The following is an 11,375-nucleotide window of genomic DNA, read 5'->3' on the forward strand; positions in this document are numbered from 1 at the left end:
AGCTATCCCTGCGCCCTCCTGGTGTTTGCCGGGTCCACCCAAGCGAGTGCCTTGCGGTGGTGCCTGCGCTGCAGGCTTGTCTCCCGCATGCTGCGCACCAGAGAGTAAGGAACCAGAGGAAGCGCCTGGTGCAGACTTGTCACTGTTGGGACTCAGATACGGAGGAAGGGAACTGCCTGCCATCCTCTGCAGCACCGATCACCCGCCCGGTGCGGGGAAGCCATACTTGGTTTCCCCAACACAGACAGGGCCTCTGACGCTTGACTCCCTTGACAGGGCTCTCCGTTCTTTCCCAGATCCCAGATGGCTTCCTCCCTCGCACATTCAGCTCTGACCTTCGGATTGCCAGCGCTCCAGCGTCTTTGGAAGAAGAGTCCTTGAGTAGCCAGTTCTCGTACCCTCACCGCCACCTCCCTCCAAAGGGACGCCAGCAATTGCCCAACCCCATGCCCTTTCCCGCAGGGGTAAAAAATTCGGGATAAGCCCTTGACTGTTAAAATGCAATTATGTCACTGGAGAGACCCGGTCGTTCTTCTGAAGCACAGATTGGATCTATGATTCTAAAAATAGCCCTAGGAATCTTGTCCCGTTGGATTCTCTGCATCTTCAGTTTAACAAATTTACATAAAGAGGGTGGATTCTGCGTTTTAGGGCCGTTTATCTAAGGGTTGGGTTTACCGGAGGGCTAGGCAGAATGCTTTGAGTATAGTGGATTTTGAGTCTTGGTCCTGTCCTGTGAGCCCGAGCGTGTGCTTGTGCTGAGTGTTCGAGCACTAAGAGAGAGAGGGAGCTAGGCATAGAGTGCTGGCCTTTGTGGGTATCTGGTGCTCCTGTGCCCCAGGCTCCATTCTCCCATCCCCAGTTTCTCATGCCCATATTGCTCAGGGAGGGACATAGAAGAGGTGACAGAAAAGGTAACTGGAGCCTTTATTTTGATTCTGGGTGCTCCAGGAGGGGATTATTTCTGTGGACCATCACCCCCCAAACCCAAAGTTCTGTGGCACAGCTTTTTACCGAGCGGGGCTATGCCTTTTGTCTTATTTGGTTGTTCACTATTGGAAATCAACTCTGCTTCTACCTGTCTGTGTTGGGGAAGCCAAGTATGGCTTTGTTTTTTCTTTGCCAAAAGAAGTGTAAGTAGTAGTCCTGGGACTCACTAACTCCGCCCCTTCTCTTTGGCAGGGGTGGCGGGAACGGGATTATGGGGGAGGGGGGATTTGATGGTCCCTCCTGCCAGTGGTGTTGCTTCTCATGTGGCTACCACAGGCTGCAGGGTAACTGACTCTGGAGCTCCAGGTTCCCAAGTCTGGCTTGTTCTACGGGAAGATCTCTATTGGCACCATCCCTGTGCCCATATTGCCAGCACTATGGGATGGCATCTTCACCTGGGCTCCACAAAACCCAGGGCTTGGCTTGCAGGGCCATCACCAAAGGCTGATCTTCTGGGGGGACAAGTGTGACACTGGCTCCTGATTATCAAAACTTTCCAACTTGGACACACACACACACACACACACACACACACACACACACACACACACTAAACTGACTGACCTCCTCAGGGCATCTTCCCCAGGCTGGAAGTTGAGTGGGAGGACTCAACTCCCACTGCTAGTTGGTCACCTAGGACCAAAATCAGTGTTTTAATTTTTTTTTTCAGAGTGGGAGAAGAAAGATCGCTCTGGAGTACAAGACCCCCTTTTCAGTGAGTGCCTTTTGCATTTCCAGTTCCTGCTTAGCAGGAGAGTGGGGGAGCCGGGTGGGAGCTTTCAATCTGCCGAGGCTGCAGTGTGGGCAGGCCGCAGGGCCAGTGGAGAATTGAAGCAGCCATCTGGATAAATCGGGGGCAAAGCGCTAAACGCTCTAGAATCTGACATATTTTGCCGACGCGTGCTGTGTGGATGGGTGTACAAAGGATGCATTAGTCGTGTCATTGCTTCAATTCTCCACTTCCTTTGTGTGGGTGAGTGGATTGTTCTTCCAGGCCGGAGCCAATCTCCAGCGAAGGGTGTGCAACGCCAAGTCCCCTACGTGGCGCATCCTACTGGCATTCGGATCTCCAGCCCCGGGGCGGTTCCACCCTGGCGGGATGGGCGCCTAGCAAATCTACCAGGCGCAGGTGGCCAATCTTCTTCACCTCGCCCAGGGCAGTACGCAGCTCGGACTCTGGCTGGCAGTGCAGCCGGCGGGCTAGCTCCCGGGGCACCGCGTCGCGGTCGCTCAGGCGCGCAGCCAGCACGAACGGGAAGCCGAAGCGCTCTCGGTATTGCGCGTTAAGCCGCTGCAGCCGCAGCCGGTCATCCGCATCCAGGCTGGTGAGGCCGGCTTGGCTCTGCTCGCGCTGCGACTCGGCGGTGAGCGTGCCCTGCTGCAGATCGCGGCCCGCTAGGTCCGGATGACAACGCAGGATGCCCTCCTGGCCTGCGGGGAAGTACAGACACGCACCGACAGAGGGTTACACCCCCGACCCCCGCAGATCAGAAAGCCAAGCAGGGTCCCCGGTAGTGGCCTCTTTCTCCAAAGACGGGATGCAAGCCCCTCTGTCCCCCACCCTCCCCCTCCCCCACCAGGACCCGGGGGCGGGGAGAGAGCGACAGGTTTGGCCTTTCAGACCAAGGGGTACCTGGAACGGAGGAGAGAGAAGGCAGTCGGGAGAGGCTGGGAATTTACGACCTGCTCTGCCCGCCCGCCCGAGAGCTAGGGAGCGATAAGGAGTCCCAGCTACTCCTATCTATTCAAAGTCCTTTGCTCTCAGGGGGGCTTTGATGTTGAAAGGGGGCCGGATGCGAGGGCTTGAAGACTTCCGCCAAAAGACCTGGAATGGGTTTCGTTCTGCCTCAGAGAAGAGGCAGGAGTAGGGTGGGCCCAGAGGATAATATCCATGGGACTTGACAAATAAATGCCTAGATTTTGTGACTTGAAGTGTGAGTTCTGGGTCCCTGGGATGAAACAGCCATAGAGCCTGGCGGATTAACCGAAACGGAAGCCCATTTCACCGAAACTCTTCCGCTTTTGATGAAAGCCTTTTTATTGTTGTTGCTGCGGGGGGGGGGCGTCTTTAATTATGACCACCCACTCTTCTGAGGTTGTGTTATTCCTTTTCCGACTGACTTCAGATTCCCGAAGGAGGCTGCGTGGGCGAAAGCGCTTGTCCTAGGCCTCACACCGTGGGAAAGTCTAGCTCTAATTCAAGGCAGGTTATGTGGTTTAAGCACTGTAAGGAACGAACTGGAATTCCTAGGCTAGACAAGATCTCAAATGTGACCATGAGGACGGCCCTCTGTAAAAGAAGAGCCGTGACACCTAATTTACTAATTGGCCGACTATGGAGAGCTAAAGATAATCCATTTCCCCCCACCCTGACACCTAAAGCACAAGCAGTTTGTGTTAGTAGGAAGTCCAGGAAATTGGAACCATGAGAAGCGACTGCCTTTTTAGACCATCTCCGCGCAAAGCAGGTGTCTGTCTCTCTTTGGCAGTGGGGATAGGTAGGCTTCGTTGGAAATGGGGAATGATGAAAACATCCTTTAGTAGTTGTATCTCAGTACTCACAAAGAGGAAAAACCCGCCTTAAATATGGTGCGGTTCTTACCACGTAGCCCCCCACCCAGTCCCTAACAGGATGGAAAGTAAGGCCTTGGCCAAAGCAAACCCGCGTCCAGTGTCCTGAGAACCTTGTATACGGAACTCCAGCTCCAGGGCATCCGACAATTTCTTCCGGGCTCCCTGGGCACCGTGGCGCACAAACAAGTGACATACAATCACACTCGCATAAATAAAAATAGACATTAAACCTAATTTTAAAAAGAACATTCAGCGGAGGCTCGGAAAGCAAACGTTAGTTGATCTGCCCAAGGTCACTGAGCTATGCACCTGTACCCTTTGCTCGAAGCCCACAGCCCCCTTCAAGGACGTGCCTATCCCTGCAAGTCGAAGGGGGGTCACCATTTCCACTCTTCCCGTCTCCTGGGTACCCTAATTCTAGGCCACCACAATCAGGCTTAGTTAGTTCTGCTTTGCCTCTGCCGTCACGCTTTCCGGGTGGTGCGAAAATGTAGGTGTTGAATTTTCCCCACCAGGGGGTTGCCACGCTACTCAAGGCAGGTTCGCCTCACAGTCACCCAATCCCAGGATGGGCAGGCAGCCTGGGCTGCTCCAGGGGAGCTGCAGGGGAGCCGGCACATTTGATACTAAAGGACCGCGCACCCCCAATTGATCCTCTCTTGTTCCGAGTTGAAACAACTCCAGGAGGATCCAATTGCTTTACTGTGTAGGTTCCCGGGACAGTCCAAGCTCCCATCAAAGTAGTTATGGGTAGGATTCTCGGGAGTGGAAAGTTTTTTTTTTTCCTCCTCCGTGTCCCTCAAGAACCTGCCAGCACGCATGCGTGGAGCGAGAGCGGGCTGCCTTGCAGCGCAACCCCCCCCCCCCCAGCGTTCTTGCCCTAACCCCTCACTTCTCACTCTTCCTAGGGTTTATCTTCCCTCTTGAAAGCATCGCCTGGGTTAATGTTTGCCTAGGTGCGAGATGTGTTTTCCACCCTTGCAGAGAGGACAAGAAGGGAGACGAGAAAAGAGGCCCAGAATAGGGCAGAGCAAAGGGCAGAAGAAAATACGCTAAATTAGCGGAACCGAAATTCACACACACACGCGCGCGCGCGCGCGCGCACACACACACACACGTCTTTCAGCGGCACATAAGAAAAAGAATTGACGTCTGAAATGCTAGCCTACCCAGAAGTAAATCTGACTTGCCCAGACACAGACCCCACCTTTGCTGCTCCAAAGCAGTGATTCAACACTCATCTGTCTTCAGTCACACAGCAAGGGCTTTCCCTAGTTCCAATCAACACTGGGTCTCCTTCAAGGTACCCCCAGCCGTGGCCAATAATCCTAGTAGATTATTGTGGAGGCTGAAGGCTGTGGAAGTCAGCCTACATTCCTGAGTCTCCCTACGTGGGTGGCCCAATGCCCGGCAGGTTCCCCACCATCGCCCGGCCCCTGATCTGTTTCTTTTTCCTTCCTTTCTTCCTTCCTTCCTTCCTTCCTTCCTTTCTTTCTTTCTTTTTGAGACAGGGTTTCTCTGCGCATGCCTGGTGCCCATGGATGAGGCGCTGGAGTTCCAGGTGATTGGTTGTGAGCCCTGGTGTGGGTGCTGGGAACAGACAGAACTCAGGTCCTCTACAGGAGCAGTATTCACTGTCAACCTCCCAGCCACTTCTCTAGACAAAGTGTTCCTTTGGTGACAGGGTCGCTTCTAGACAAGGCTGGCCTTGGACTCCTATCTTCCTCCCAAGTGCTGGAATTACTGCACCCACACTGAGTTTCCACCTGTGGTTTCTTTTGGGTGCATGCATGCCTGTGTATGTTTCTTGATATTGATCTCCCTCTGGCAAACCCACCCACCTAAATCTTGTTGACCTTGGCTCTCGCCTCTTTAGCAGCAGCTTCTAGCCGGCCCTGCTACCCTGACCACAGTGCAAACCACCCGCTCTCTCACTTCCAGCCATTGCAGTAGCCTCTTGACCCATCTCCCTGTGCACAGCGTAGCCTGTACACAGCTTTTCTAAAAAGTGGAATTGATACCGCAAAGACAGGAGCAAACACACACACACACACACACACACACACACACACACACACACACACACACGGGGGGGGTGTCTAGAGAAAGAGAGAAGAGAAATAGAGACAGAGAGAAAGATGGAGAAAAACTGGCAGAGACGGAGGAGCAAGAACAAAAGAGGAATGAGAGGGAAGGAGGGAGGGAGGGAGGGAGGGAGAGAGAGAGAGAGAGAGAGAGAGAGAGGGAGGGAGGGAGGGAGGGAGGGAGGGAGGGAGGGAGGGAGGGAGGGAGGGAGGGAGGTTTGGACACTGGAGATGGAACCCACAGCCTTAGGTGTGGTTGTTTCCCCTGGCCCACTATGACTTAGGACAGAACTGCGCCGGTACAGGGTCCCCGTCTCCCCCCCCATGTTTCAACCTGGCTTTCTTTCCTTACCATAGCTGTCACCTTGCCTCTGCTTAGGGCAGTAAGAGTTGATTGGCAGTAGGTAAGGCTTGGGCTCAATGTTAATCCTTTACTGCCATCTAGTGGCCACTATACATCATAGCTTCCCCTAAAGGAAAGATCAACCTCCCTTTTTACTCCAAAACTCCAATTTTCAGTTTTCTGTGAAAGGTAGAAAGTTTTTTTCTTTTTCTTTTTTTTTTTTTTTTGGTTTTTCGAGACAGGGTTTCTCTGTGGCTTTGGAGGCTGTCCTGGAACTAGCTCTTGTAGACCAGGCTGGTCTCGAACTCACAGAGATCCACCTGCCTCTGCCTCCCAAGTGCTGGGATTAAAGGCGTGCGCCAACAACGCCCGGTGAAAGTTTTTTTCTTTTTCTCTCTTTCTTTTTTTAAAAAAGATAATCCGTGGATATGGAGAGATGTCTCAGCAGCTCTGGCTGCTCTTCTAGAGGACCCGGGTTCAATTCCCAGCCCCCACATGGCAACTCACAACTCCAAGATCTGACACCCTCACACAGACATACATGCAGGCAAAATACCAATGCACATGAGTAAATAACTTTTAAAAGATCTGAACAAATCCTTCTCCAGGAAAAGCACTGAGTCTCTTTTTCCTCTCTCTCTCTCTCTCTTTCTCCTGTGTGTGCGCGCGCACGCACACACACACACACACACACACACACCTGTGATACTTCATTTTGTCACTTTGACACAAACCAACTTGTCATCTGTGCAGAGGAAACCTCAGCTGAATTGTCCTGTGGGGTGTGTATGTGGGGCATTTTCTTTTCCGTCTGTCCTTCCTTCCTTTTTCCTTCCTTCCTTTTTCTTCTTTGGTTTTTTTGAGACAGGATTTCTCTGGGTTACATCTCTAGCTGGCCTGGAACTCCTTCTGTAGACCAGGTTGGTGGGGGACTCGCAGAGGTCCACCTGCCTCTGCATCCCCAGTGCTGGGATTACAGATGTGCAGCACCGCTGCCTGGCTTATGGGGCATTTTCTTAATTGTTAATTGATGAGGGAGGGCCTGGGCCACTGTGGGCGGTGCCATCCCTAGGCTGGCAGGCTTGGGCTGGATAAGGCAGTTGAGCAAGCAAGAGAAAACAAGCTAGGCAGCAGTGTTGCTCCATGGCACCAGCTTCAGTTTCCTGCCGCTAGGTTCCTGCCTTGAGCTCCTGCCCTGACTTTCCTCAATACGGACTTGATGTGGAAGCGTAATCCATGTAAACTCTTTCTATGCCCAAGCTGGTTTTGGCTATGGCACTATATCACAGCAACAGAGAAGTAAAGTGGGGTGCCCTCTTAAGGTCTTTTCTACCCTTAAACTGCAAAGATTCTATTACCCAGTTTGCTCCTTGTTGTCCAAAGGCAAAAGATAGCACGGGGGGGGGTCAGAGTGTGATTGCCCGGCACCCATGTCAAAAGCCTGTCTTGACTGCCCGAGCCTGTGTCCCAGGATTGAGGGCAGGTACAGGCAGATCCTCCCAAAGCTTGCAGGCCAGTCTGGCTAAAACAGACTTTGGGTTCAGTGAGAGACCCTATCTCAAAGGGCTAAATCAGAGCGAGAGGGGAATTCACCCGATGTTGTCCCCTGTGTGTGCATCCCACCCATGCCTGTATGCACACACACACACACACACACAACACGTGTGCATGCATGTGTGAGTGCTCAAACACACCTTTCTAATTTTGTTTTAGATTATGTAGAAAATCCTCCAGAAGCTGAGGGATTGACTTCTAGTTTTGCCATTAAAAAAACAACAACGACAACAACAACAGAAAACCTTTAGGTTGGGGTGGAGAGATGGCTCAGTGGTTAAGAGCACTCGCTACTCTTGCAGAGGACCTGAGTTCAGTCCCTAGCACCCATGTCAGGTGGCTCACCACTGCCCATAGCTCAGTTCTAGGGGATCAGACACCCATTTCTGGCTCCACAGCCACAAACATATACTCTGTCACACACATAGTCATAAATAAATCAATTTAAATATCATGTTGGATTCATTATTTTAAGAACGGGGCCCCCATAGAACCAATGTGCAAGGGATTGACTGCAGCCCAGTGGATCCTGGGGTTATGGCCTGGGCCACTACTCTGGGCTTCAGTTTGAGATACGCACACTTACATTTGAAATTTGGTGTGTTTGAATGTCTTGCCTGCATTGTCTGTGTATCACATGTGTTCTTGGTGTCCACGGAGGCCAGAAGAGGACGTCAGGTTTTTGGAGGCAGTTGTGAGCAGCTATGTGGGTCCTGGGAATTGAACCCGGGTCCTCTGGAAGAACAGGCAGTGCTCTGGCCTGCCAAGCGTCTTTCTGGGCTCCCAGTTTGGTTTTGTGGCAATCCTGTTCTTCCTCGGTAAGTTCCCCTATGAGGTCATCCAGGTGAGGATGGGAAGCCACTGAATGTCACAGCTGTCCTGAGGGTAGCAGTGTGTGCCGCCCCTTTGTGAGACCACAGGGTCACCCTCCTGCCTGAAGTCCCCAAGGGTATGTCAGGTTCGTGGAATCAGGGTAGCCTGTGAGCAGGGACAGTGTGCCGTTGACCTCTATGCCATTCAGTCTGAATTTCTACCTCCTCACGTTCCCACCCCATGGCCCAAATGTCTCAGGGCTCTCTCTTTCTCTCTCTGTCTCCCTAGAGCACACCGATCCCCCTCAGCTTCTCTTCTGGGGTCTGAGTGAATGCACTTCCCTTGTAAACATGCCGGAGCTTTGCATCCCCCTTGGGGTCCCTGAAATGTACCCCTTCTCTCTTGCATCCAGAGCATGGCCAAAGCAGACCCTGGGTGGCTGAACAGGACCAGCCTCAGTCTGCCCTTTGGCCTCTAACTCACAGAGGCCTTTGCCCCATTCCGGTTGGTGGCCTCCAAGCTCCCATGTTTATTTGCCATGCTGTCTTACCAGACAAACTCTTAGGTCTACTTAGCATCTTCAGAGGGTGCTTACTGACCCCCCCATAAGCCCCCACTAAGTAATTTTAAGTATAAGCAACAAGGCTAAAATAACCTAAACTATTTTTTTTTTTTTTGGTTTTTACGAGACAGGGTTTCTCTGTATTATTTTGGAGGCTGTCGGTCCAACCAGGCCTCGAACTCACAGAGATCCACCTGCCTCTGCCTCCCCAGTGCTGGGATTAAAGGCGAGCTCCACCACTGCCCGGCAACCTAAACTATTTTTATAGACGAGATTAGAAATCGCTTTGTGCTCATGGTCTTACCTGATCTTGGAAGAGCATCGATAAAAGCAAAAAAGTGACTTTCTAAGTCTTCCAAGTTAGAGAATGGACGCTGGGACCACACAGCAGCTGCAACCAGAGGACATTTTTCAATGATGTTCCCAAACACATCCACAAATTCCCCGAAGCCCATGGAGTTGACTCTCTCCATATCCATGGCTGCTCTCACTGACCCAGTGGGTTGGATTTGCTGAACACACAAGCTGGCCTTGTGCAACACCAGCTGAGCCTCTGGGAGGAGCCTGCACAATGTTCCTGCAATGTGTAAACACAGGTTTCAGGATTTTGTTGGTGGCAGGGGTGACATGTGTGCTGGGGACAGAACCGGCTAGACAAGCATTCTACCTCCGAGTTTTGTCATACCCAGGCTTAAGGTCATAACCAAGAGAGCAGAGACTTCTGTATAATGAATGTTTCCAACCACGTTATTGCCGTAATCAGAGCCAGCGGTGGCCGTATTTCACTAGACAGAAGTGTGGCGTCCTTAACACCCTATTCTATGTGCATGGATGTTTTCCTGCATGCATACCCGTGTACCTCGTGCATATCTGGTGCCCACAGAGCTAGAATGGGGTATGGGGTCCCCTGAAACCGGAGTTACAGGTGATTGGGAATCACCACATGGATGGTGGGATAAAACTGGGGTTGCTCCTGGTGAAAAATTTCCTGGTAACTCAGACAGGTCACAGATCTGCCTACTTAAAAGTTGATTTTTTTCATCTGCCATTGAGGTTGTTCTAGAGCAGGCTCCCAGTCTTCCTAATGCTTCGACCTTTTAATACAGTTCCTTGTGTTGTGGTGACCCCCAACCATAGAATTATTATTGCTACTTCATAACTGTGGTTTTGCTATGAATCACAGTGTAAATATCTGATATTCAGGGTGTCTGATATTTGACCCCTGTAAAAGGGTCATTTGACTCCAAAGGGGTCATGGTCCACATGTTGAGAAGCATTGCTCTAGAAGCTAGAAACCATGTTTTAATCTATCTTTGTACCCCAAACACTTAACGGAACAGATACTTAATTAGTGGGTATGAAACAGGGTAGGTATCTCAGGAGTTCTGCCTCCTTCCTTGTGTGCTATTTTCTTTCTTTTTAAAAAAAGATTTACTTACTAATTTTAGTTTTTTTGAGACAGGATTTCTCTGTGTAACCCTTGGCTGTCCTGGATTCAATTCTGTAGGTAAGGCTGGCCTTGAACTCGCAGAGATCTGCCTGCCTCTGCCTCCCGAGTGCTTGGATTAAAGCCTTATTTTCGTTTTTTAAATTGGGTGTGTTATATGTGTGTGCACACATGAGTGAACCCAAGGAAGAGGGTGTCAAATCTGCCTGCAGGTTCCTGTTTGTGTTTTTTCAATAGCATTTCCCCCGCCCCCCCGGTTGTTTTGGTGAGTACTTTAGCACAGAAGACAGTGTGGCAAAAGAGTTCAGCTAGGCCTATTACCAGGAGAGTCCTTCTCGGGAAAAGAGCTCAGAAACGATTAGGAAGGAACACAAGACACCGCAGGGGGCGGGGTCCCAGACAGGAGGGCGTGGGGATGAGAAGAGGTAGTACAGGAGGCTCTGATCTCGGGGGACTCAGTTAGGGGCCAGCACGAAAAGCGCTCGTTACCATGAGTCCAGAAAAGATAGCACCCTGGGTAAATGATCTTCAAAGACTTTCCTTTCACTCAGTATTTGTCTTTCCAGTTATCAGGGAACAGTCGGGCCTGATGGTTGGGACTCCATTTAGAAACGGTGGTGTTCGGGCGCCACCTGCTGGCACAATCGCGTAAAGCACTGCTGGAAGGGGTTGCCTACAGACTCCTCTTAAAGCACGTTAAGGAGGGTGAGACCTTGTCAGCCGCTGGTGTCACCATGCAGGTCTAGGCAACCATATTGTTGAGATTAAAGGAGTCCTTGTAATGAGAAGCTTTTTCCTTGTCAGCCACTTGCCAGTTGCCTGTGCTCTGCCGCGTTGTAGTCCCCAAATAACACACAAGACTCTGTATTAATTATGAAGCTGTTGGCCTTGCTTGTTTCTTACTGCATAACTCTGACTTAAGTATTTATCCCATAATTGTTAATCTAAGTGTTTCTCTTACCGGAGAAGTTTCCAAGCTTCTTACCCCCTATGGCGGTTACATCTTGA

General features: G+C 51.2%; 1 protein-coding gene across 1 annotated transcript; it reads right to left on the reverse strand.

Annotated features, from left to right (window-relative positions):
- Positions 1-910: 910 nt before the first annotated feature.
- Urad (ureidoimidazoline (2-oxo-4-hydroxy-4-carboxy-5-) decarboxylase) lies at positions 911-11,375 on the reverse strand. Its single transcript, XM_005083203.4, has 3 exons — positions 11,329-11,375; positions 9,225-9,497; positions 911-2,421 (listed from the first exon to the last, which is right to left on the reverse strand). The coding sequence occupies exons 2-3, from the start codon at positions 9,397-9,399 to the stop codon at positions 2,042-2,044; spliced, it is 555 nt and encodes a 184-aa protein (XP_005083260.1). The 5' UTR covers positions 9,400-9,497; positions 11,329-11,375; the 3' UTR covers positions 911-2,041.

This window comes from Mesocricetus auratus, unplaced genomic scaffold, assembly GCF_017639785.1.
Source record: "Mesocricetus auratus isolate SY011 unplaced genomic scaffold, BCM_Maur_2.0 Super-Scaffold_100008, whole genome shotgun sequence".
Taxonomy (NCBI): Eukaryota; Metazoa; Chordata; class Mammalia; order Rodentia; family Cricetidae; genus Mesocricetus; species Mesocricetus auratus.